This window comes from Lemur catta, chromosome 7 (assembly GCF_020740605.2).
Source record: "Lemur catta isolate mLemCat1 chromosome 7, mLemCat1.pri, whole genome shotgun sequence".
In the NCBI taxonomy this organism is placed as follows: domain Eukaryota; kingdom Metazoa; phylum Chordata; class Mammalia; order Primates; family Lemuridae; genus Lemur; species Lemur catta.
Window position 1 is genome coordinate 22,588,430 of NC_059134.1, and position 27,407 is coordinate 22,615,836.

At 54.8% G+C, this 27,407-nt stretch overlaps 1 protein-coding gene across 1 annotated transcript in view; it reads left to right on the forward strand.

Moving 5' to 3' along the window:
* DSCAML1 (DS cell adhesion molecule like 1) overlaps nt 1-27,407 on the forward strand; it is a 326,542-nt gene that overhangs the window by 218,156 nt on the left and 80,979 nt on the right. The window contains exons 4-6 of the mRNA XM_045556390.1: nt 15,891-16,037; nt 21,975-22,253; nt 25,617-25,892. Of these exons, the coding sequence (XP_045412346.1) occupies nt 15,891-16,037; nt 21,975-22,253; nt 25,617-25,892 (702 nt within the window). The remainder of the gene's footprint in view (nt 1-15,890; nt 16,038-21,974; nt 22,254-25,616; nt 25,893-27,407) is intronic.

Genomic DNA, 27,407 nt, shown 5'->3' on the forward strand with positions numbered 1-27,407 from the left:
GGAGGACTGCACAGGGGACAGGGAAAGTAGGATGTGACTTAGAGCTGAAAGGTACTGAGGTCACACAGCGTCGAGAGGTCGGTGCACGGACCAGTTGACTCGGGGCAGAGCACTTGTGTATTCACACCTTTTCAATAAGACAGACGTACTTTGAGAGCTGATAAGACACAGATGTTGACAGGACTGTGAACACTTCCACCTTTGCTGATAAGCTCCCCGGCTGGCGTGGCTGGTGTGTGGTACAGTCACGCTGAGTCGTCTGTAAGTTAAAAAGATGGATGTTCAGGATAGCTGAATTGCCCCTGCCATTTGAGCAGCAGCAGAGGCCTTTGAAGAGTTCTAAGAAGAGGTAAATGGGACTCCAGAATGATCTAGAACCGCCAACACATGCGGTCACTCCAGGCTCTGGAGTGTGCTGACATAGACGACGAAGGATCCTCCCTTCCTGGGACTCTGTGAGTCCTAACCGTGAGAATGATCATTTATTGACCAGTCACTGTGCGGGCGCCAGGCCAGGAGCTTTAATTCATACGACACTACAAATCTGTGTGGTTGGTACCGTTATCAGCACAATTTTATAGATGAGGAAACTGAGTCAGAGAGGTTAGGCAACCTGCGTGAGATCACACTGATGGAACCAAAGTCTATCCGACTTCAGAGCCAAGTACCAGTGAGGTAACAGGCCAAGATCCAAGCCCTCATTCATTCATTCATTCAATGAGTATTTTTTGAGCACCACCATCAAAGTGTGTGACCAAAACTGAGTCCGGCACAGGACAGGCAGGGAGCCCCTGCCTCGCGGAGGCTGTGGTCTCGCTCACCAGCGTGCACGGGGCCTTTACTGAGTGCAAGGCGTGGGCTGCGCTAAGGCCTGGGAGGCAGAGACGGATGGACCTGCAGCTGCTCTTGGCCTTGGGAGAGGCCGGCCCCTCACTGTGGGGCCTCTCTCTGCCGGACGTGAGCCCTGGAGGCCTCTGGAGCAGGGGGGCCTCTGGAGCAGGGGGGCCTCTGGGGTGGGGAGGTCCTAATCGGGGAAGCAACCGTAGGAAGGACAGAGGGACGGTGCCCACAGCCACCCAGCGCCCTTGCAGCCACATGGGGCGCACAGGGACAGACATCACACGGCTTCAAGAGGTCGCAGTGCCATGCCCTTTTAGCCACTTCCGCCTGGGACACTTTGAAAGACCAGCTTTCTCCTTCCCTGTCTGGAAGCACCACGTCGTCACCAAACAGAGACACCGAAGAAGGCAATGTAGCGAAGACAGAACTGAAGCGAGGCATGATTCCACAGCAGCCAGCGACTCCTCCCAGGAGCCCTGTAGGCGGGTGTGATTGTCACCACTTTACAGATGAGGAGACTGAGGCTCAGAGGGCTTCTTGTCTGGGACTTGCCTCCAGGTCACACAGCTACAGAGTGGCAGAGGCCACTCTTCAGGCTCTGGATCCAGTGCTCGGTTTGCAGTGTGATCTGACCAGCATTGACAGGGCCCCTGGGAATTCCTAGCCATGGCCCAGGTGTTCTGTGGGGGGGTCAGAGAGTGGGATGTAGCATCTTTAAAGAGCTTGCATCCTGCCTGGAAATGTGAGGATGACCCCACATGGCACAGTCAGGAGAGCATCCAGATGAAACTTGAGGCCCTTCCAGGTCCCAGGCTGTGTGATCCAGCAGTGGGGAGCCACGAACCGTCTGGAAAGTGAGGGGGCTCCTGGTTAGCCGGACTCTCAGTGAGGGTGTGAGGGGGCCTTGCCGAGGGCAGGGGGCACCCCCTGTGGGAGGGAACCGGTGGGAATCCCCATGGCCATACAGTGCATCAGCAAGTACTTTGCAAACGCATGGACAGCCCAGCTTTGTGATTTCGGTCAAGTTGCTTATCTATTAGAGGGGAAGAAAAACCCCCTCACGCCTCAGCAAGGCTGTAGCAAGGACTAAACAGGGGAAGGCAGGTAGTGTGCTGGCACAGTGCCTGGAATCCGTTCCATTGTCACTGAGCTGGGGCTGGGGTGACAGCAGCGGCCAGGACCTGCACCACCCCTCAGGGGCTTACACTCCAGGGTCAGTGCCAGGCCTGAGTGACTCAGTCCACACCTCATCCCAGCAGAGATGAGTGTGCAGAAGACCCTCATGGGGACAGTCTTCTTGGGGAAGGGGTGTGAGCTGAGCTCTGAGGGGTGGGTCAGAATGAAACTTGGGGGCTGGCACAGTGGCTCACACCTATAATCCCAACACTTTGGGAGGCCAAGGCAGGAGGATTGCTTGAGGCCAGGAGTTCAAGACCAGCCTGGGCAACATAGTGAGACCCTGTCTCTACAGAAAATAGAAAAATTAACGGGCATGATGGCACATGCCTATAGTTAGCTACTCAGGAGGCTGAGGCGGGAGGATGGCCCGAGCCCAGGAGTTCAAGGTTACAGTGAGCTATGATGGCACCACTGCAGCCAGGGTGACAAAGCAAGACCTCATCTCTAGGAACCTTGGGAAGGGGATGGGAAGAGTGTCCCAAGTAGCAGCAAGGTTTGGGCAAGGAGTAGGCCAGAGGAGACCAGCGCAGCTGGAATTCAGGGACAGGCCCAGAGATGGGGTCAGGGGGTGGATGGTGAGCTTTGGCCGCCCTGTTAAGGATTTTGGTCTTCATCCTAAGAAAATTGGGAAGCCGCAGGATGTTTTTCAGCATGACCAGATGTCTCTTTCAGGAGGACCTGGCTACAGGGAGGAGAATGGATTAGATGAGACCACAGTCGGTACGGGCACACAGTAGGCGCTTGATAAGTGGCAGCAGCGTGGCCTTTATGGCACGCAGGGTGCTATGGGAGGGGAGGGCCGAGCAAGGAGCATGGGCTCCATGAGGGCCAGGCCCTGGGGTCTTCCTGTCACCTCTGAGCTGCAGAGCCACCCAGGATAAAGGAAAAATCCCAACTGCTCAGGGGCTGGTGGGGGTCTGTGGTGCGGGTGGCCATTCCGGGAGGAGGCAGAAGGGTGGGGCCGCACCTTAGAGGTGAGCCCGGGGCAGGCAGCCACCACGCCCCCCCCCAGGGCCCCAGAACACAAGGGTGGCCCTCCCTGCTGGCGCCGGGCAGCCACTGGGGTTCTGCTGAAGCCAGGCAGCTCTCCCAAATTGTAATAACAGTGATTTCGATTACACCGTGAGCATCTGACACATGGAGCGAGAGCCACGAAGCCCCCTGGCGGGGAACATAAAGGCGGGGGTGGGGGCTCCGGGAAGGGTGGAGGCTGTCGCCCCCGGCTGGGCTCTGCCATGTGCAGCGGACCAGGCTGGGAATAAAGAGGCTTATTTCAGCACCCTGTTATTATGGCATCTTGTTTTCATAGTTTGTTCAACAAACCTCTCTCCCTCTCCCTCTCCCCCCCGCCTCTCTTTTTTTCGTCTTCCTCTCTCAGCAAATCCATTTAAATGCAGTTCTATTCTTAAAGCGCCCCTCTCATGCATGTCTAATGAATGTCAGGGAAATGCTATTACAATGGGGCTGAGCGGGGTCCAATCGGCAGTGTGTGTACAAGTCATTTGAAAGGAAGCCTGGGAGCGCTCCAGTTTTATTACAGCATAATTAGAAATAAAATCTTGTTGCAATATGAGAATGAGAGATGTGTGCTAATCCTGGGGTAGAGAAAGACGGAGCTGTATTTAGAGAAAAGGATTCAGGGACAGAGAGAAAACTAGCCTCTTCCCCTCCCCTCCTCGCCCCAAGTTTCTCCTACCGGTCTCTCCCTGAGACTCCCTAGGACTCCGTAGGGGCTGCTCCGGGCACAGCGATGCGGCCCTTCTAGATCCCAGTCGTCCAGAGCGATCACTCTGCCAGGACCCCAAGCACCCTCCTACCTACTTAAAAGACCAGTCCGTGGGCAGCTAGGAGGGGGTGGGAATGGTTTGCAGAGCCTGGACTTGGAGGCTGAGACCCAGGTCAAGTTCCCAGTGCCCCACTTCGGAAAGTTATACATTTGTTTATTTATTCAGTCATTCAACAAACACTTACTGCCTGTTATGTGCCAGGCACTGTGTTGGATACATTCTTTAACTCATTTAGTTCTTTCAGGAAATAGGTTCAGAGATTCAATGTCTCATCCAGCATCACCCAGCTAGAAAGGGGAACACAATTCGGACCCACGCCCTTCTGACGCCAGAGCCGGGCTATCTTCACTCCACTGTGCTGAACATCCAGGGTCCTCCGAGTCCTTCAGACACCCAGTAACGCCACGTGCTATAGAGCCCGAGGCAGAGATGAAGGTGGGACCTGCCTAATCCCTCTTACTGAGCAGAAAGGGGGACTCGGATGATGACAGCTCAGCACCATCAGGACAGTGAATCAAACGAGGAATGTGGAATTTGTGGGACAGGGGTGCAGAGGGACTGTTATGTCACATCCGTGTGGAAGATGACTCTGGCCTGGGGCTTTGAGTCAACACCGGCTCCTGTGCTCAGCACCCCTCAGATCTCCAACTGAGACGGGGTTACCAGGGGAGGAGGCCTCCACCCTTGCCCAGCCAGCTGCATGGAGAGCATAGAATCACAAAGGAAGTGAGGCCCGGGAGATACCTCCAAGGTCAAATGGTTCAATCCCCTCATTCATCATTTAGGGAAACTGAGGCCCAGAGGGCCACTGAAATTTGTCAAAAGTCACATAGCGAATTAGAAGCCAGTTTCTCATCTCTCAGCCCAGTGCACTCGACTCCGCCATGCCTGCCTCTGCATAGTGTTTGCAGAGCAGAGAGTCCCATGGAAGCCATTTCTCAGCCACGGTGCTTATTCAAGCAAAGTCTCAACCCGTCTTAGAAGTCCAAGGTTGGGCAGGGTTGGGAAGGCGGCCTCAGTGCACTTAGCCAAGATCAGCCAAGCTCTGGAGCTCAACCTGGCCCCTGGGGAGCCGAGGACAGCACCACTCCTGGGGCCAGCAAGGGGACCCTCCAGCCTTGCAGGAGAAACAGAGTCTGAGTCACACCCCACGAGGACAGGGTGACGCCGGCACTGCTCCCTAAGCCCACATCTTCTTGCTTCGCCCCTCGCTCTCTCACCCAAGGAAGTGGCAGTGAAGGAGCAAGGGAATAGCCCTGGGAACACAGGGTAGCATTTGTGCCACCATGAGCAGCCTGGCCCACCAAGTCCCAGCCCAGCCTGGGGTCACACTTAGAAGATGAACATGGGACCATGGTGTTAGCCAAGTCCCCAGGAGCCCCATGCCAGAAACAGGCAGATAAACCCGCCCCCTGCCACGTGGAGGCTCTTCAGATGAGAAGCCCTCCTCTAGCCTGCTCCCACGCCAGCTGTAGCTTCAGCCCTGGGGCCAGAGCTCCTGGCTGTGTGCGCCCCGCACCAGCCTGCACAGTGGACGTTCCACCTCCCGTCCATCCAGTTCTCTCCTGACCCAGCCATGTCCACTCTGCCCAATTCCAATTCCACGAGTAAAGGGCATTGGGCCAGGAGCCAGGAGGCCTCTCTTGACATCTGCACTCTGACCCAGACTAGCTGTGTGACTCTGTGCCTCAGTTTCCTCCCGTGGAACATGAGGCGGTGGACGAGATTGAGTCTTCCATCGAGGGTGCAGACGAGGCCATGCCCATGTTAAAGGCCCGTTCCCAGGGCCTGTTCCCTGCCCACCTTGTTCCTGAGTGATGCCTTCAGCGTCCTCCCTGCCCCGCTCGGCTCCTGGCCCCTGACGCCCACCAAGGGTCTCAGGCTCAGTCTTCCTCTACCCCTCATTGCTCTCACTCTCTGAACCCAACCTGTGTGGGACAGCCTGAAGCCTAGTGACCTTCAGGACCAGCTCCCCACTGCCCTTTTCTCTCCCCATCCTAACGTCCTTCCAGAACAAGGCCCAAGTCTAGAATGTTAGTGCTGGCAGGGTCCTCAGAAAATAGCACGTCCAAGTGAGGAGTGCTCGGGCTGCCATAAGACGATACCACAGACTGGGGGCCTGAAAAAATTTTTTTCCTAGTTCTGGAGGTTGGAAGTCAAAGATCAAGGTGCTGGCAGGTTTGGTTTATGGTGAGGGCTCTCTCCCTGGCTTGCAGAGGGCCGTCTTCTCGTGTGTCCTCACGTGGCCTTTTCCCTTTGCGTGCACATCCCTGGTGTCTCTTCCTCTTCTTAGAAAGGCACCAGTCATATTGGATCAGGGCCCCACACTATGACCTCGTTTAACCTGACCTACCTCTTTAAAAGCTTTATCTCCAACTACAACCACATTGGGGGTCAGGGCTTCAACATACACATTTTGGGAGGACACAATTCAGTCCCTAACAAGGAGGATTTAGGACTTAAAGCCAGCTAGGGAGCTGGGACTTGAATCCCGGTTCCTAGCTCGTATCTTGCATGCCTCCTACTAAGCTGCAAATCTCTCCCCCGGGTCGAAGGTTTACAATCCTGGGAGTCCAGAATCCAGGGGGAGGAGAGGAAGAAGAGTGGGTCTGGCTTCCCTTGGGTTTTTCAAACCCAGGCTGGCAGGTGCCCCCAGGGCCCTCACCATCAGCAGAAGCAACAGAAAGGAAAGAAAGGCAGGTGCCCCACGGAGTCTGCCTTAAATAGCTCCCTGCAGGCTGCCCTGGTGCTGGGGCCCCCAGACAGAGGCTAATTCCTACAGGCCCGGAAGTATTGATCATCCCACCTGCCCTGCCCCACTGTACAAATAGCCTGGGAGGAAGGATGGCCCAGATCGTGGGGGCAAGTTACCTCATTAGTCTTATGAACTATCCACAAGCTCCGAGCTGCAAGCTGACCACATTGTTTGCACAAATCTATAACACATGGAGCAGCAACTGGTAACCTGTATTGATTGCAATTTCTCTTTTGGAATTGGTAGCCCCTGGGGGGCAATTGAGGTGCTTGGAAGCTCTGGCATCCTGAGGCTGCCCAGGAAACAGACTTGGGCTGTGACAGGCTAAGTATCTCTTCTCTTCCAAGAGAGACTGAATGGTTTTTCTGACCCTGGCCAAAGCCTGGTCTAGGTGCAAAGCCTCATTCTATTCCTTGCCTCCTCCCCGCTACCCCATACCTCCCATTGCCTACTGGGACCTTCCTGGCAGGGTGGGGGAGGGTGGCAGAGCAGGAAGCCCCTCCCTCAGCTTCGGGTTCTCCTGCTTCAGGAAGGCATCCTTGTCCAGCAGTGGAGAAGCAGCTCCCAAGCCCCACGCGAGTACCGGTGCTCAGTGTACATGTCTCACACACACCCCTCATGCTCTCGCACACTCAGCATCATCCTTTCTACAAGCACACAGCGCAGTATGCATCGCAACATCCTTTCAGAAACACTGTCGCACGGACACCACGAAAAGAACCCCGTGAGCAGAGAAAACCAGGGTTTAGGACCCCCAATTTGGGGATGAGTGAACAGAAGCCCAGAACAGTCATGGGCTTTTCCTAAAGCCACACAGCTGGTAGGTGGCAGGTCTCAAACCTCCCGTTTCTGGTTCCAAATACAGAGCTCTGTACAGCACCCATTGAGGCCTACGCCTCCCCAAGCTGCCAACCCCTTCCCTGTCCCCTGCAATGCCCCATCGGCCCATGCGAGTGTACCCAGCAGGTATACAGGCCAGCACACACTCTGTTCCCTCACAGGCACACTCAGCCACCTGCTCACGACTGCACCTTCCTGCTCACACTTGGCACCTAGCCACGGCTGGTTCCTCTTCTCCCTAAGCCGCAGCGTCTGAGTCCTCCCCAGACGGATGACTGCCTGACATCCCGAACTCCTACTTCACTCTGCACCAGCCTCTGACAGGCGGTCGTCCGTCCATCCTCCCAGTCAGCAACCGCACTGTCTTCTGAAACTGGTCTCGTCTCACTCATTGCTCGCCCAGCACTCTGGCCCTGGCTGGTGACAAGGAAGCCACCACTAGAAGAAGCAAGGGGCCAGGGGACCGGCCACTGCCCAGACGAGGAGAGAGTCCACCGCACAGGGAAGAGGCTGGCCAAAGCCCCCTCCACAATGCAGCACACACTCGCCCGGACGCTGGGTTGCAGGAAACAGCTCCAGATGTGTGTTCAGGAGCCCAGGCATGAACCCTGGCTCTTCCACTCACCAGGTGTGCGGCTTGGACGAGTCTCTTAGGCTGAGCCACAGTGTCCTCGTCTGTAGGGCAAGAGGAGAAGCGTGGACTCCCCAGGCTTACGGCGATGCTTAAGAGAGGGAGGATGTGTGAACATGCCTGGTGCGGTGCATGGTCCCCGCGGGCATTGTGTTTCCACCGGTGGTGCCCACTGATTCACGCACCTCCGGGTGTCTCTCTTGCTGAGTTTATGACGTGATTTAAGGTGCTTCACCAGCTCAGCCTGGATCCCTCTCCAAACTCAAAGCAGACCGTACCCACGAGGGGTGGCCAAAGGGCTGGAGACGGGGAGTTTATGGCTGCAGGACCCTGGACACAGGGCTTCTTCCTCAAGGGCCCAGCTACGGAGACCGCTCACATCGAGGGGCTTGAGCTTGCCTTAAGGCAGGCAGAGGTGGAACACCAGGGCAGCGTGACTGTAGGGCGTCGCTGCCCCCTGCCTGCACTTGTGTGTTGCGTAGCTCCGCTCGGGGTGCCGGGGCCTGGACTCACATGTGGTCTGTCCCAGGACGAGTGGCCCTTTGTTGTTAGTAGTCTGTCTTCTGGGCGGAGGTAGCGTTTGCAAATTTCCAGTCCAATGAGCTAATGAGGAGGTAAGTCCTTAGTCAGGGAAGGACGTGGAAGACCAGAGTGAGTGTCCATTTCCCGCCTTCCCCCGGGCCCGGTGCCCCTGGGTCTCACCTCGCATGTTTGAGGAGCTCCTGGGAAGTGTGAGGTCACACTGTCCACTCTGGCTCAGCTGGGAGACCCTGCAGGGGGCCTCACCGAGAAGATGAGTCACCACCACGGCTTACACCCCACAGTGCCTGGGCCTGTGCTGTTGTCTGCGCTTATTTCTCTTCTGTTAGCTCCAAACCATCAGTCTTGCTTCATGTCCCAGCCTGGGCTCACCTGAGCTGGGGAAACAAGGAAAGGATCAAAAGTGGCCTAAAGAGGAAACAGTGGCCCAAACCATTGCAGTGTAGTGGCGGAGGGTAGAGGGGGAGAGACTCCCAGGGTCCAGGGCAGCTGAGGGACAGGAGTCCAGGCTGGAGGTGCAGCCGTCTCACCCCATGTGGAGTGAAAGGCCTCATTCATTCCACACGCGTCCACCTGAGCATCTGCCATGTGCCAGACGTGTTCTGGAGCCGACGTATGGGGTGAACTAAAACAGCCTCTTGCTCCCAAACAGAAACACCATGTGCTCTGGGCACAAATAAAGCAGAGTAAGGAGTTGGGCGGGCATGTGGGACACAGTCTCATTTCGATAGAGTGGTCAGACAAGGCCCCTCCAAGAGCTGGCATCTAAGCAGAGACCTGAATGAGGCTGGCAGTGAGTCAAGGAAAGAGCACTTCAGGCCCAGAAGGAATGGCAACAGCAAAGGCCCTGGGGTGGAAACCAGCACACGTGCACATGGGCACACTGATTTTAACACCACTGGAGTGAGGCTCTCCAAGAGGCCTTGCAGCTCCCACATTCTTTAAACCATGAATTTATAAGTTGCTGGTCAAGACAGGATCTTAAGGATGGCCTAATTTATCTCTCCCATTCAATACTTAAATGCCCTGTGCAATATCTCAGCCAAGTGTTTCTTTAGCATCAACTGAAATACCCCTGGTGACAGGAGACTCACTACCTGGCAAACACACTCATTCCAACTTTTTACACTGTTGACAAAAAAGTTTTTTTTTCCATTCTAATTGTGGTAAGATACACATAACATGAAATTTACCATCTTAATCATTTTTTAAGTGTTAGATTTTAAGCTCAGTTTCATTTTGCAAAACTCAAACTCTATACCCATTAGACAACACCTCCCCTTTTTCTCTCCCTCCAGCCCCTGGCAACCACCATTCTACTTTCTGTGTCTATGTGTTTGACTACCTCAAATGCCTCCCATAAGTGGGATCATACCGTATTTGTCTTTGTGTGGTTGGCTTATTTCACTTAGGATAATGACGTTGAGGTTCATCTATATCAAAGCATGTGTCCACATTTCCATCTTTTTTAAGGCTGAATACTCCACTGTGTGAATACACTATGTCTTGTTTATCTATTCGTCTGTCCGTGGACAGTGGGTTGTTTTCACCTTTTGACTATTGTGCACGATGCTGCCATGAACATGGGTGAACAAATATCTCTTTGAGACCCTGCTTTCAATTCCTTTGGGTATATACCCACAAGTGGAATTGCTGGATCATATGGTAATTCTATTTTTAATTTTTTGATCTTGACTGTTTAATCTTGACTTTTGAATCCTCACCAAAAAAAATTAATTTTAAAGGTCTAATTGGATACAGTAGAAACCATGATTACCAGTGGGAAGAAGTTTGCCAGATGCAGAAATACTCGGAAATGGGAGTGGGTTAATCTGGGAGGGCTTCCTGGAGAAGGTGAATTTCCACTGGGATCAGACCTTTCTAAGTTGCAGCTTCCTCATGAGTGAAATGGGGATAAAACTACCGTACAGTTTCAGGAAATTTCATTCACTCATTCATTCTGGAAGTATTTGTGGAGTGCCTGGTTTGTGCTTGAGTGAAACGGGACCCCCTGGAAGGTTTCTAGGGGAGGAGCCACATGATCTGACTTGGGCTTTAACATCACTCTGACTGCGAGACAGACGGAGGAGGGGCAGGTGGAAGCAAGGAGGCCAGTTAGGAAGCTGCCGTCCCCTGCCCCATCCAGTAGTTTCCCTTGCTTTGCTCTGGAGGCTGATGTGGGATCTGTCCAGCTCCCACACTCCCCGAAACCCTCAGCTCCCCCTTCCCTCTCCCGCCACCCTCCCCCCCCACCTTTGTGGAGTGCAGCCTCTCTCTGTCCAGCCCCTCTGGGGCCACCGAGAGCCCCAGAGGTTTCTAGCAATTATCTCTCCACGGCTCCTGCAGCTCTGGGGAGTCTCCAAGGCCCAGCTCTTCGACCTTTTAGAAAAAGACAGAAAAGATACTGTGAGCTCACTTAGCACCTATGTGCAGAGCCTTAGAATTGCCGAGGAGGGGCTCCTGTATCTGGAAGCTCCCTGCTCTGCAGCCCAGCTCCCTCCCCGAGAGGAAGAGGGGAACCTGCAGGAGGCCAGGGCTGCCCCAGCCCTTCTTCTTCCTGAAATGACACTGAATCAGCCACCCATGTGCTGGGGACCTTTGTATGCAGCATTTCATTTCGTGCTCCCAACAACCCTGTGATATAAGTTCTGTTTTCCTCATCTTCCTGAAGGAGACGTGGAACCCACACAAATAAAGTGAGATCATAGAGACATCAGTTGTCAGCGTGAGGGTCTTTATGAGTTTACCCAACCCAGTGGTTCTCAGTCCTGCACCTTAGAATCTCCCAAAAAGCTTTTTGAAAATACCAATTTCCAGGCCACCACACCCCCTGAGATGCTGAGTTTAATTTGAAAGCTCCTTAGATGATTCTAATGTCCAAACACGGTTAAAAATACTCGCCTAATCCAACTTCTCTCTCTTCCTATGCATGGGGAAACTCTGAGGGCCTGCGGGAAGACTGGACGTCCCTAAGGACACCCTGCGTCAGCGCCCAGGGCTGTCGTAGCACAGCACCACCCACCGGGTGCTTATAGCAACAGGGATTGATCGTCTCACAGTTCTGGAGGCTGGAAGTCCACAGTGCAGGTGTCAGCAGGACCGGCTCTCTGCGGGCTCCAGGGGAGGCCCCTTCCTCGGCTCCCCCAGCTCTGGCGGTTGCTGGCAGTCCTTGGGGTTTCCTAGATGTCAGACGCATCACTGCAGTCTCTGCCTCTGCCTTGACACAGCACTCTCTTTCCAATAAGGTCACATCACAGATCCGGTGGATATTAATCTGAGGGGGACACTGTCCAACCCAGGCTATGCCCCAACATTCGTGGCAAGGCCAGAATGCCTACCCAGTCTCCTAAGTCCCAGTCCTGGGCTTGCCCCACCACACCTGGGGGCTCCACCCCTCTTTACACTCCTCCTCTCACCCATGGCTCCTATCAAGTCCCCTCCCCACCCTTCACCAGCCCCCCAGAACTGACAACCCCGCCTCTCATGGTGGAAAGACATTGTCTTCTAACTGTAGAATCCCAGAGGGCAAAGGTCAAGTCCAGGACCTGGAGACCCTCCAGAAGGACTTGATAAATTCAGCCACACTGAACTGAATAGGTGACTGCTCCTGCAAAGGTAGTGAGGACCCCATTGACAGAAGCAACCAAGCAGAGGCTGGCTGACCATATGTTCCAGTGAGTGGTGCTGCTATTCTAGGACAGTCAGCCTAGCACAGGGCTTTGGAAGAGCATATGAAGTAAACTAATGGTCCAGGCTCTACCACCTACTAGCTGTGTGACCTTAGATGGATTATTTAACCTCTCTGTGCTTCAGTTAATAATAATAATAGTAACATCCATTTCAAAGCATTGTGGGGATTAAATGAGATCTTGTATATAAACCCATGGACCTAACTTGTAATGGATGCTCAGTAAATATTTAGCTTTAAAAAAAACTACAGTCCTGCTCTAGGTCCCCCAGGAGGAGGGTGGCAAACCAGGCCAGAGTGTTCACCGCAATAATAAAAAGAAGAAAAGTATTCACTAACCACGTATGGCACTTTCCTAGTCGTGAGCATGTTGACAGATGATGCCACAGCGTTTGAGATGTGAGAGTCAAGCAGCGTCAAAGGCAGGGTCCACATTTAAACATAGCTCTGCGTCCTGGTCTCAGAGCCTAAAGGAAAGGGACCGTCGAGTGCAAACACACAGGGACACTGTTGGCATTTCTTGGTTACTCAGGATGCCCAGCACCTCTGGCCCCTGGCCCCTAAATGCCCTTAGCACCCCCCAATTATGGTATCATCCAAAAATGATCCCCTCCACACATTTCGAAATAGCCTAAAGAGGAAGGCTGGACCCTGCCATTTTTTCCTTCTCCAGTGGGACCCAACCTCCTGGGGAGCAGAAGCCAAAGATGTGGGCTAGCTACTCCTCCCCATCCCGGCATGACTCCCCGACCTGCGGGCCGTGCCTGTTTCTGCCCTAGCACCGTATAAGGCTCGCTCCACGGGCCGCTTCCTCCTTCCCTGCCCCAGCAGGGCCCATCATGTGATTCTCATCAAACATGCAGAACTGATGTTGCACGAGTCCCCCCCAGAGGGATTAGCATAATACCCCTGATTTCTGCTTCCCCTCTCCCACATCCCTCTCTCTGTGCATCCCCTGGCTGCAGCCTGCCTTTGTTTCAGGAGAAGCAAAACACTGTGTCTGAAAACGTTACTGCAATTAAATATGCACAAGAAGGGGGGAAGGGAGGGGAAAATGAGGACAATGAAGGATGTGAAACATCAGATGCAGCAGCTGCTTGTTGCTATAGAAACCCTAGCTCCCCACCACCATCAAGGCAGCATCAGGCCCCCCACCCCACTCCCCACACTGGTTTAAAATCCCCGTAGGGCCAAGTGCCCCGTTTGTCCTGAGGTGCCGGGAGATGCGAGATCACAGGGTCCGGGGCTGGAGCACCTGTGGACCGCTGGCGTTGATTTCCGTGCCTTTGCTGTTTTTCCGCACCCAGCACCACCACCCCCTCCCGACACTAGTACTTCTGATTGGCAGCAACACCCTCCAGTAGTTCTGCATTCCAGTCCCAGTTACATAATAAATTACGGAGAGCTTCCGCGTTTGACTCTGGGATGTCACAACATGGAGACAAAACGGCACATGCAGAGGCCAGTGGGGGAGCCAGGCTTCTCTGGGCTTCGTCGACTCCCCTCCGACTGCCGCCTGTGGGGCTCGGCGCCCTCCCCCTTCCTTCCTGTCCTTGTCCACAGTGCTGAGTGGGGGTCCAAACAGTTGTGGTCTGTGTGCTGGAGGGGGGCAGCGTGGGGGGCCCACAAACTCCAGGATCTAGAGGACAGGCAGGCTGTCAGATGGCCGACTGCTCATCTGGGAGGGTCCCCCACAAGATGCAGCTCATGGGGGGGTCATTGCATAGCCCCAGACCTGGGCCCACATAACCACTTGTCTGAGGAGAGGGGGAGGGAAAGCCGTGTGGCAGCGGTTCATGGGGACGAGACCAGGGTGTTCCGTTGACTGCAAGGAGGGTGGTGTGATGGGGCTTCCTCCATACTCTCACATCCCCCCTAGAAAGTGGATGCAGCTGGTCGTCTTGCTCGTTCTACCCCGATGGGTTAGGTCTGATTGCAAGAGCCCCACAAAGTGGAGCTAAACCCCTGGCACATGGGGGTCCAGTCCTACAGGAGGTGTGTGGGCGGGAGGAAGGAGAGAAGGAAGAGAGGGAGGGAGAGAGGGAGGTGCACTTAGGAGACTGTAGATCAACCAACGTTCATTCAGAAGCAAGAGACCAGATTGATGACGTTATTTGAAGCCAAATTAAATCAGTAACTATTATAAAATAAAATCCTAAGACTGTTTAGTCCGAAACACAGTGGAAGGGCAGGACGGCCGCCTTGCAGTTTGAGAGGGAGTGTGGGGGGAGCACGGGCTTTGGCTGGTGCTGCAGCTGCACTGGGTCGAGGCGGGACTGTGGCGGGAGCTCCGCAGATCATGGTTCTGAAAGTCGGAGCGATCAACTTCCGAAGGGGCCACTGCTGAGGCAGTGAGCTCCCCAGCCCCAGAGATATTGACGTGAAGGCTGAAGAGCATTTGTCAAAGATGTTGTCAAGCACACTGAGCTTTTCAACCGTGCAGTTCTACAGCTTCTACTGTGGAAAGTGTCCTTTGGTGAGGTCTCCTCCTCCAGGTGCTGAGAACCTTGGACTTGTGCTTGGGGTGGGAGGTGGGGCGGGTTTTCAGCACCACAGGATATTCCTTATAGGAGACTGAGCCAGAGCCAGAGCTCTCGTCACTGGTGGAGGGGATGTTACTCAACCCCCAGGTAGGAAGAAGCAGATCTCTAAATAATAGGGTTTAAAAGGCACGGGCGGGGCTACCCAGAGTGTTTCCCTAGGAAAGCCGGACATCGATGCTATCGGGTCCTTCCCGTGGATTCAGCATGCCCCTCTCCCCTGCGGCTTCCTTTTAAGCCACTGTCACTATCCGGATTCCAATGCCCCCTCCCAGGGGACATGGCAGCCTGGGGTCCTGCATGTCCGCCTGGGAAGGCGGCTAACCCCCCAGGGAGAAGGCAGAGGAACCCAGGGTAAGCTTCTCCATCTCAGTCTGGCCTCGGTGGGACGACATTGCCATGGGCTTAGAGGGTCCAGTGCAAGCCCCTCCCCAACCCTCAAATCCAGTTTTTAGCCCTCATTAGCTCAAGGTCGGGTGAGACAAGGAAGTGCACTCCACCTCTGAGCAGAGTCTTACATCACGGTCAGTCACAGCTAAATGGGAGTGCTGCAGCCTGGGCTCCCGCCCCCTGCTGAGCCCTGACAGGGACTGTGGTGGCTGTCACACTGGCAGGAACCATAGAGCATAGTGCCTGTCCTTTTCTCTGCTGTTTGTTAAACCATCGTTGCTTATCTGCATCTCCGTGTCCCCACTCCTGGTGCAGCTCAGCTTCAGTAATCATTTGTTGAGTGAATAAATTATTTAAATTAAGACAAAAGGACTGAGGTTTATTATTTTTTTAAATCTGTACATCCACCTATGAAGTATTATTTGTACAGATAAGGCTCAGAGAGGTTAAGTATCTTTCCCAAGGTCACACAGCTAATAGTTGAAAGAGCTGGGTTGGGAGCCAGATCTTGGTCTGGGTCTAAAGCCCAACTTCGTTCTGTTAAACCCTGAGACATCTACACGTAAAGGAACAATTACTGTAATCTCTGCTTGTCATTTTGTTTGTGTGTAGAAAACCGTCATCTATCGGAGATGCTGCCCCGCCTTTGAGGTTGCACCAGACTAGGGAGTAATAGACTATGTCCTGATTGTGTCTCCAGAAAACAGGTTTTTTATTACTTACCACGGCGGGCTGTACATCTCTGACGTACAGAAGGAGGACGCCCTCTCCACCTACCGCTGCATCACCAAGCACAAGTATAGCGGGGAGACCCGGCAGAGCAATGGGGCCCGCCTCTCCGTGACAGGTAGGGGAGAGGGCTGGGGGAGAACGGGGCAGGCTGGGGTGGGAGGCACCAGCCCAACCCGGGACTCGGCATGTCTGCACCACCCCGGGGCTCAGCGGCCTCAGAGAAAGAGATTAAAGAACACAGGTCCTAAAACCACCAGGGAGGGCCTCCTCCCGTTTGGTTTGGGTATCTTTCATAGAAAGACTCCAGCGATAGGCCGGGCGCGGTGGCTCACGCCTGTAATCCCAACACTCTGGGAGGCCGAGGTGGGAGGATCACTCGAGGTCAGAAGTTCGAGACCAACCTGAGCAAGAGTGAGACCCCCCCCACCAGCCCGTCTCTACTAAACAATGGAAAAGAATTAACCAGAAAACTAAAAATATATAGAAAAAATTAGCCAGGCATGGTGGCACATGCCTGTAGTCCCAGCTACTCGGGAGGCTGAGGCAGGAGGATCGCCTGAGCCCAGGAGTTTGAGGTTGCTGTGAGCTAGGCTGATGCCACGGCACTCTAGCCCGGGCAATAGAGTGAGACTCTGTCTAAAAAAAAAAAAAAGACTTCAGAGATAAACTTAACTCTCCCGGAGAACCTATAGGTTTCCATTTTCAAGCGAGGATTATGGACCCCTCGCTCCCTTTCCTGTTTTTGCCTTCCTTGTTAGGAAGTTCACAGATAAAATCTGACACCCAAACATAGTAACTATTTGTCTAGATTTGGGGGATTTTTGTATTTCTGCAAGTCTCTAGGTGTTTTCTAAGAGTCTATCTTATCAATCAGTGCATATGTATCTTTTGTTGTAGGCCATCTCACAACATTTGAAAGTAGGCAGAATATAATGTATGAACAACAATATTTCTAAGCTGAGTAAAGGATTCTTCTTCTGGAGTGATTACAGCTTCTTAGGAGGGCTGGAAGCGGTGTTTCCTGCATCCCCTGGGTACCAGGGACTTCCCTCATTGCTACCTGTTCAGGCACCACAGTAGCCCTGTGAGGAGTGTGGTTCTCCCAATTTTTACAGGTGAGAAAACCAGATCTTAGGGAAGCCGAACAACTTGCCTGAGCTATTTAACCAGGGGGAGAATTCAAACTCCGGCCCCCTGGCCCCGGGGTCCTTCCAGCTGCAGAACCCCATAGAAGGTGCCAGTTGAATGCCCGCATCCATGCTCCCTGCAGAGAGAGTAAAGAAGGCACATGTGCCCCTCAAGGAAGGCTCTCTGGAACAGCCGTTTCCAAACTTTTTTGACAGCAATCCCCAGACAGACACTGTTTTCATAACCTGCGAGATGCATGCTGGTCCTTTCTACCGCACCCATTGCAGGGCACTCTGGCATTTTCTATTCTGTTCCATTCTGTTTAGATTTTTCTAAATGCTGGTCCAAACTTACCAAATGGATCTGACAACCTGTCCGCAGTTTGTGACCTGCAAGTTGAAAAATCTCTGTCTTAAGAAAGTGAGACTAAAAAAGGAGGATGAAATAATAGCCAGAACGCCTGCTTTTGGGATCAGACTCACAAAATCACACAACCTCTCTAGGCCTCTGGAAAAGCAGCCGGTCTAGGCGGCCGCTCCGATTCTGTGTGCCTCTGGTGCACTGTGCTTTGGGGAGCTCTGCCCTGACCAAGGGCTGACTCTCTGCCACCCCTCTCACCTTTGAAGGCAAGACCAGGAGAACAGGAGCCAGGAGAGGAACAACCAGGCTCACTGATTCACCTTGTGTCCTCAGTGCCCTGCCCTGTGCCTGACACATAGTAGGTGCTCAGTAAATATTGATGGCATTGATCAATGCCAAGGCAAACTGTGCTGTCATACAGGGAGGAGATGGGGCTGCGCTATGCGGCTTGACTTTGGATTCCACAGCCCAATTCCCTCAGGGTGCACTTCCAAATTATAGTGACTTGTTTGTATGGTGTTTTGCATCTCATTTGCATGCCTTTCATACAATGTGGGAAAGGCACAGAAATCTGCCTTCCTGCAGGCCCGCTCCCTTCTCCTCCATGAATATCTGGCTCCTTCGCCCTCTGATCTCCTGGTTGGACCTCAGCCTTTGGGAGAATAGGCAGGAGTCCCTCAAAAATAGACACTCTTTAAACTGGAGGATATGCCAGCCCTTCTCCTTCTCCTCTTCGCGCATCAGCAGCTGCACGGAGCAGGGGTGGGTGGGAGGAGACTCGGAGATCAAGCCCGGATAGAGAAACAGGGGTAAAGAGAGGAGGGTACCCAGACAGACAAAAGGACAGAGGCCCAGGCACAGAGCACTGGACATGGGGCAGGGAAAAGCCGAACACGGAGAGAGACAAAGGGAGCTGGAGGAGAAAGGAACTGAGGGAGCTGGGGGAGGGGGCCCCATGCAGTGACGCGGGCCTTGATGTGATGTGATGTGACAAGGCGATCTGAAAGCTGCTTGTCTCGGCAAAAATGCAACTGATACTGGAGGGAACAGTGCAGAGTGCAGAGGGGGACCCCAGCCCACCGCACTTCAGGTCCACCCCCCAGAGTTGCGAATGGGGGTGAGTCCCGAGATTGAGGCTGGGCACAGGTGTCAGCTGGGGTGTTTCAGTCTTTAGTGGCCAGAGCCCCGTGAGGTCCTGGGGCTGGTGGCGAGAAGGGCGTGTTTGTACCAGGTTCCCAGGCCCAAATGCAAGAGGAACAGGTGAGAATGGCACACGTGGCAGTGCATTGGAGGTGGCTGTTTCCTGAGGACAGGAAGCACATCTGTGGCCTCTTCAGCACGCGCTAAGTATTTGTTAAAGTTGGGGGGGGGAATGATGAGGTGTATTATTAAAAGGGCATTTAGGAATCAGGCCAAAGTTTCAGTCTCAGCCACCCCACCCATTAGTTGTGCAACCTGGCATAAAATAAAGTTCCAAACCTCAGCTTCCTCATCTGCAAAATGGGAGTGACACAGTGTACTGCACCGGGTTGTTGTGAGAACAAAGTAGGATGGCAAGTGCAAGAAGCTCAGCGTAATGCCTGCCACACAGGCAGCGCAACAGACAGCAGCTGCCGCTGTTGTGGCCATTGTTATTCTGTCATTGCTGCACTGTTATTCCCACTATGTTCCCAAAGCTGCGGGAGGGGAGGGGGACAACTTTCATTTTTCTGCATCTTCCAAATTAGAGGTGGCAGTTGCAGGAATAGTCTGAGCTCCTGCAAAATACAGCCTAATCAGAATCGTCCCGTACATCTAGGTGCTGCGTAGAGTTTACCAAGTGCTTTCGTGTGCCTTAGCTCACTTTGTCCCCGCAGCCACTCAGTGGGATGGGCGTTATGATCCACATTTATAAAGGAGGAAACCAGTGAGCCGAGAGGCTGAGCGAGGAGGCTCAGGTCCCCCAGCTCACGAAGGACAGAGCCAGGTGCAGAAGCCGAGCTCCCGGCAGTGCCCCGACCACCTACGCAGGGCGGCCCTGCTCACCTGGCCGCAGGGAGTCCCAGCAGCCTCCCTAGGGCGCCCCAGAACCCCCGCCCAGCCCAGCCCCAGTGCACCTCCCCCTCGGTGACTTCTCAGGCAGGGCCATCTGTCTCCCCCAGCCCTGCACTGGTGCTGGCAGCACCCGGTCCCCCCGGGCTGTCGCCGTGTACACGCCACAGCATTTTACTTCTGCTCGGGAGTAATGAAAGAGGTTTCTTTCCCTCAGAATTTAATTTCACGCCTGAGCCTCGGTGATTAATTCCCTCCCCCCGCCCCTTCCTCTACCGCCCTGGCGGCCCCTCCGCTTGTAAATTCTGCGCTGTGCCACGGAATTTGTGTATTTTGCATCAATTAAGTGTCACATTGAGTAATTCTTTCCTGGTACCGGGTTTGTTTATCTCAACCATTCCCACGGGGTCAGGGAGTGGGGGAAGAGGCCGCAGGACCTGGCAGGGAGGCTGGGTGGGCTGCAAACAGTCATCGCCCCGAACATCTGCAGTTCCATTTAGTGTCTGTGAAGCTCTTCCACAGACATTTTGCCTCTGGTTGCCCACAGCAGCCTTGTGAGGTCTGGGGACGGTGTCGTCACCTCCTCGGTACAGATGAGGAAACGTGGGCTCTACATCATAAGACTCCCCCAGGGTCACCCGGCTGATCAGTGACCCAGGCAGACCTTGTCCCTGGTGTCCTGACTCCAAGCCCCGGCTCCGTCTGCAGCCCACAGGCACCTCCTGAAGAGCCCTGGAGGGCGGCAGGAGAGCAGAGTCTTCTGGAAAGTCTTTCTCCCAGAGGGGAGAATTCCCAGCCCAACCACTCTCCAAGGGAGATGAGCTAAGGACAGAGGAAAGTTCCCATCAGTGCAGGGCAACCCAGAGGAGCTCGCGGCTCTCAACATTGACTCCTGAGCAACTCTTAGTATTCTAGATTATTCCATCTCTGACCCCACTCACTGAACAAGAGTGAGGGAGACCTGGTTTCTGATCTTACCTCTGCAGAGGGATCCTGGGCAGATCCCTGCACCTCTCTGGTCTCAGCGTCCTCGTCTCTTTGTGCGCTCAAGGCCCCTAGGCAAGCTCTGCCATTCCACGAGTCTACATAGATCTGCAACGTGAAGTTTTATCCAGAAAAATCAGACCGCTGGCCCACCCATGCCTGAGCGCCCCCATTCACCCTCCCTCAGGCATTTCTGGTTCGGCAGCTGGGGGGGATGCAGCCTGGGTCAGCACTGCCTGGGGAAGACAGACGTGTGGCCTGCTGCTGACTGCGCTCGGGAGGGGACGTGCTGGCAGCGGTCGCCTCTGGGGAGGCAGATGGGGTGGCGGAGGGCGTGGGGTGGGTATGCTCCTCTGTGCTTTCTGAAGTTTCATCATGTGCATGTATTACTCGCTCAAAAAAACCACACTGTTAAAACTTTTAAAAAAGAGGGGCAGTTGTTTGAAAATAAAATGAAAGAAAAAGAAAACTCTGTAAGAGTCAGCAAGAGTGGCCTAGGGGAGGCGTCCAGAAGAGGGGAGGACACTGAAGCTGGTTTGTGAGAGATGACTAGGCGTTGGCCAGGCAGAGCAGGCTGGCCGGGTATGCAGGTGGCCCAGCATGCCACACTGAGGGACTGCGGTCGCAGGGAGGGGCAGTGTAGCCGGGACAGGACTGGCTGAGCCAGGTGGCAGAAGGCCTTGGAATCTGGGACAAGAAGTAGACACGGTGTTGTGCAGGTGAACCAGACCTATGGAAGCTTTAAAGCAGGAGGAGGTCCCCAAGGGGCAGAAAGCCCAGGGAGGCCCCTCAGGGTAAGAGTAGCCCGAGAGAGTGGGCACCACTCAGAAACGACACAGGCATCACACACAGAATCCTGCCCAAGGAGCCCTGGTCTTCTGCAGTTAGGGCCACAGGCCGCCCGGTCGCTGGTTTCTCGTAGTTTGGGAATGCAAAACTAGAGGAGAATTGTTGGGGGCGGCAAGTGTGGCTTGCAGAAGGCTAACTTCCGAGTACTTCTGGGCATGATGGAAATGCACTGACCACCCCTGAGTCTGTCCAGAGCGCAGGCAGCAGACAGGGCAGGGGCAGGGAGACCTTCCCCCATCCTTGGGAGGGACCCCCTGGCCAGTCTGAGGCCCAGACAGAGACGTATGGAGAACTGCAAACTTGAGAGATCATGACTCTCATGTCCAGGTGATTGGCCGGACGCCAGGGACGCTGTGTGAAAGGAGCTCTCACTCTGGCTCTCTCCCTCTCCGCACCTTTGCTCTGTTTCCTTTCCTTCCCTCTGTCTCTGTCTGTCATTCTAGCCCTGAGCTCCGCCATATCCTCTCCTCCCCCCAGCCCTGCTGGGAGTCCCAAGCAGGGTTTTCAGGGGCTCAGTCTGGCCCGAGCACAGAAGATGCAGAGAGCCCTCCCCAAGACGTCCCTCTGGAGCCGTGCTGGGGACTGCTCGCCATGGGCACCCGGGGGCGGCAGGCTCCTGTCTGGGTGCTCACCTTCCTCCCCCAGCCCCACTTCACCCACCCAGGGCTGGCCGGGGCTGCCGACCCTCTCTGCCTTCCAGACCCTGCTGAGTCCATCCCCACCATCCTGGACGGCTTCCACTCCCAGGAAGTGTGGGCCGGCCACACCGTGGAGCTGCCCTGCACCGCCTCGGGCTACCCCATCCCTGCCATCCGCTGGCTCAAGGATGGGCGGCCCCTCCCAGCCGACAGCCGCTGGACCAAGCGCATCACGGGGCTGACCATCAGCGACCTGCGGACCGAGGACAGTGGCACCTACATCTGTGAGGTGACCAACACCTTCGGCTCGGCAGAGGCCACAGGCACCCTCACGGTCATCGGTGAGTCGGGGAAGACCCTTTCACAGCCGCGGTAACCTCTGGGAACATCACAGGTGACAAGAGAGGAGTGTGGCTGGCAGCTGCACCCGCCTCTGAACAGTCCTGGGGGACAATCCTGGCTGGTTGGGGAAGGCAGTTTGGTGACCTGGAAAAGCCCTTGGTCTGAAATCAGAAGCCCTGCCTTTTAGTCCTGGCATTATCAGATAGTAAGTGGCTTAGGGCAAGTCACATAACTGTGACCATCAGCTCAGTGTCCTTGTCTGTAAAATGGGATAATGATCCCAGCTCTCCTACCTCCTAGAGGTCATGAGGCTCGAATGGGATGAGGAGGGTGATGGTGACACACTGGCCTCGAGGACAGGGCTCCTTACCTTGCCTTGTGGAGGCAGCATCTAAACTAAGGGAAGCAATTAGAGAGGACATGTGTCCCCATCCTAGGGTGACACTCAGAATATTCAAAAATAATTGATAGGGGCACTGATCAATCAGATATGACACTGGGTATAAACAACTGAGTCAGCTACACCAGGGCCTGCCAGCTGGCTGTCACCTCTGGCCCTTTCCTGCTCCTCTCCCCGTTCCTCCTGGGGGTCCAGGGAGCCAGTGTGGAGAGCAGGTGGCCTTAGCAGACCCCTCCTGCTGAGGAGCCCCCAGGCAGGCAGAGAAGGTAGACACAGAGGGGCAAATGCCAGGGAAAGACCTAAGGTCATCTCCACCCCTCCCTTGTGTGACCCGGCCTCAGGTTCCACATCTGTAAAATGAAGAGGCGCCTTCTGGCTCCGGCACCCAAAGTCGAGCTCTCTGAGTTCCCTGCTCTCTGGGCTGCAGTGGGGCTTGGATCTGGTGACGCTTAGGGAAATCCCAGGCCTCATGGGACAGCAACAGCCTGCGTCCCTGACAGCATCATGAGGGTCATTCAATGTGGGCAGTAGAGAGAGACAGTCCAGGGATGACCCCACCCCACATCCTGCAGGAGGGTTCACTCTGCCATGAAGGTTGAGCAAGGAAGCTTCCCCCTCCCTCTCCTGTCTCAGGAGTGCAGGGCTGCAGGTCCACAGACCCTCAGGAGGCCCAGAGACCCACAGAAGAGCCCACCCTCTGTCCTCTTGGGCCTGGTGTCAGACTCCCGCAGCCCAGACATGGGCCTGGTCTCCTTCTCCCCCAGTCAGGGGGGTCTTGACAGTTGCAGTACACTTGTCTGCAGTGCCAGGAAGAGACTGTCCACACACAAATTCACTGTAAAGCCGGACAAGTAGAAAGAGCCCCAAGAAATGCCCTGGGAGTGGCAGTGTGTGGCACAAATGCTTAGGCTATGATGCTGAGAGCCCTGCTTCAGGGGACTTGGGGCTTCCTCCTATGCAAACAAGCCCTGGGCAGCAGAGCAGGCAGATAGAAGGACCAGGGTTGGTACCCCTTCTTGCCCTAAGCACTGTGCAAAAAAATTTATTCTAGTATTACCTTCACCTCCTTCTGTTACACACACACACACACACACACACACACACACTCACACAGCCTCAGGAAATAGGTCAGAAGGACAACACACCCCAAATCCTCAGAAAATTAGCAAACCTGACTGTAGGCAAATGGAGTGTCCACAGCTCCTGCACCAGAACATACAGACAAGCAGATACATACATGGATGTGGACATGTATGTTGCAGTTGTCATGCCTGCTTCCACATGCACATGTTCACACGTGGATGGTGCCCATACTCATGCACCGATGCACGCATCCCTTCACTGTAACAGGCCATATCCAAATGCACTCATGCAGATGTACACCAAGTAACGGCCTCCAGATGTGTGTGCACCCACACCGCCCCCGAATGCATCTCCTCTGACCCCGCCCTCACCCCTCCTCACAGTGGCCGTGGCTGCACCACCAGGTCCAAGGGGAAGCAACGTGGCTTTTCTCTGTCTTCCAGCCTCTCTGCAGCCCCTCTCTGCCAGGTTCATGGGGAGGAAACAGTGCTTTCCATAAACCCCTGTTCTGCCAAGAAGCCCCTCGCCCACCCTGCCACCAAGCCCGTGCAGGAGAGAGTGGCTAGTAGAACCCTGGGAGTTCTGGCTGGCGACTGGGACCAGCAGGAGGCCACCTGCCTCACTGTGCACTGACATTTCCTGTTCAGCGGGCAGAGGCTCTGGGGAGTGAGCAGGGAGAGCCAAGTGTGAAGTCGTGCCTGCTTTGGCTGTGCCCGACCCACACAGGCCTGCAATCTTCCCTTCTGCTGCAGGCTGCCTCACTGGGCCTCCCAAGCTCCTGCAGCCTGAGCCCCCACACAGAACCTCAGCCCATCGAGGTCAGGGGGAGGCCAGGTCTACATCCCTAGCATGCATTCCATGCAGTCCAGAGGCGGGGGATGGTAAAAGAGGTGATGAAAAGACAGTGTGCTCAGTGTGGAGTTAGTTATATACAAGGGGCCTGGAATAGGGATGGGAAAGTGGGAGGGAAAGTGGTGTCCAGGAAGGCTTCCTGGAAGAGGTGACACTCAGTGTGAAGGATGAGTAGGAATTAAGCAAAGAGCACTCTAGGTGGAGGCCCTGGGGCCAGAAGCAGCCTGAGGTATGCAGGAGCCACAGACGGGTTGCTGTTGCTGTAAAAACTGTATGGATTTGATGACAACAGAAGGAGCCTAGGAGAAAAGGGGAGCCTTGAATGCCACACTACGTTGCTGGGAGTCGTGCACACTCTGAGCAGGCTGGCTGCAGCAGAGAGGACAGCTGGAGGGAGGCAGGGAGGAAGCCACTGCATGGGTCTAAGCCAGGGGCTGCAGGCCTGCAGCTGGGCAGTGGCAGTGGGGATGCGGAGCAGGGAGTCCAGGGATCGGGATCCATGTGTGGAAGGCAGCGGCGGGTTATCTCCACAGGTATGGGGGCAGCTGGCTGGGTGGGCAAGGGTGCCTCTGTGGTCTCTAGGGTGGGTGGCAGGGGATGCTGTGCCAGTCAAGCCAGAGGGAGCCGGGCAGCCCCAGCTGGGCAGAGGGACACACTTCGGGGAAGCACTGGAACAGGATGTGCAGAGAGCTCCCCTCGGCTGCTCTTAACACATTTTTTTTAAGGAGTTACAATAAAAATCTTTATTCAGGTTTGGTCAGTACAGGTAAGATATACTGGAGTCACAGAGCAATATGCGTTAACAGGATACAACAGTTCATAAAAACTGAGTAACAGTGCACACAAGCATTCAGTCACTTAAAGAGAAAATGCACATTGAGGCCTAGAGCAAGAGTTCCCCATCAGTCCTCATCCACACAAGGGGTCCAGAGGCAGAACCTGGGCCCACCCCAGCCGCACTCGCCCACGGTAAGCCCTCTTTCTTTCCTCCTCCCGTTCCCCCTCCCGCCTGCCCCGCTCCCCCCAGACCCCCTTCACGTGACCCTGACACCAAAGAAGCTGAAGACCGGCATTGGCAGCACGGTCATCCTCTCCTGCGCCCTCACGGGCTCCCCGGAGTTCACCATCCGCTGGTACCGCAACACCGAGCTGGTGCTGCCCGACGAGGCCATCTCCATCCGCGGGCTCAGCAATGAGACCCTGCTCATCACCTCGGCCCAGAAGAGCCATTCCGGGGCCTACCAGTGCTTCGCCACCCGCAAGGCCCAGACCGCCCAGGACTTCGCCATCATTGCGCTCGAGGGTGAGCGGGGCTCAGGGCGGCGGGCTCACTCCCTCCCGCCTGCAGAGATGGTCCCAACGGGAGGAGGGATTTATCTGGGGCGCACTACACGCCAGGTGTGGGGGCCCCTTTTTTTTGTTACCTATTTTGCAGTTGAGGAAACTGAGGCTTCAGTCACTTGCCCAAGGTCACACAGCTCTACGCAAGGGACAGAGCTGCGATTTAAACTCAAGTCTCTTAACCATCACACTGGATTGCCTCTGCCCTCTGACATTACTAGAATGTCACTATTAGAGGAGTCTTCCAGAGGACGGAAGAGTGCCAGGATCTCTGAACTTTTGAATCCTCTCTCTGCCTGAGGTCTCTTCATGGCAGGCTCTGTTTCTTACCAGGGACCTGGGTTTCTACCTGTTTCTCTCTCCCCCTTAAAGCTGTCACTACTCAGGGTTCCTCACCCAGCACTTCTGCGTATGGTTGTTCAAGCTGTTCACTATACAAGTTGCCCAGCCGAGAGGGTAGGTGAGGACTGAAATCCGGCTTGCACTCCATTTGCCAGACCACGGGCCCCGGCACGGGGCTGTGACCCCACAGAGGAGGCACCTCGTCCTCATTTGTACAAAGGCACAGTGGGGGCTAGTGGCAACCCCGTCCTTACCGACAAGCTCAGCTGTTCCCCAGGCCCTCCTTCACTGCTACGAAACACACAAACCAAACGTGATCCTTCCAAGGATTTTCTCCTGTTGGAACAGAGATGCCAGATCCCCCACAGGTCTCCCTGCCATGCCCTGTGGGTCCTCACTCCTTGGGAGGTCCAAGGTGCCCACTGATCCTAGGCCCCTTGCCCACCCTGGGGGGCACCCAGCAAAACAGGCCTTCCTTAGCGCTCACCTCCTCTTGTCCTGCCGAATCCCTGGTCTATCTGCCCAGCCCAGCACAGACCAGTTTGGAATGAGTGCCTTTCACGTCAGGGGACCCCCTGTCCGAATGATTCCCCACCAGGGGGCAGACCACCCCTCCCAGCTGGTTTTCTGTCTGAGGGGCGTCCCCTTTGCCTCAGTGGGATAACAGGGGTCCCAGAGGACAGCCGTGATGACCAGGTGGAAGCAGCCACGTGGGAGTTGAGAGTTGGGGAAGGTGAGGGACAGCCACGGGGGCAGAAGGGGGGAGAGAGGAGGGGACAAGGGCAAGGTGACATCCCCCGGCTCTCCCAGCACCAGGCCCTCCCTGGGTTTTAGGTAAAGGTCTCCCCCAGAAGTTGGCAGACTGGCTGAGTCTTGGATTAATATCAGAGTTTTGGTGTGAAATGTTAAGTAGGATGTAAAGAATGCCATGTTGAATTTGCCTCCCCCCCTTTTTTTTTTTAGTACTTAATGCCTATTTTAATCCTTTACAACAGTCCTGTGGGGAAGGATGGCCAGGGTTAACAATTACACAGCCATGTTCCACTCGAGGAAGCTGGGCACAGAGGTTAATTGTCTTGTCCAGGGTTATTCTGCTAGCCAAAACTTACGGCTCCACCTCTGGGCAACTTGCGTT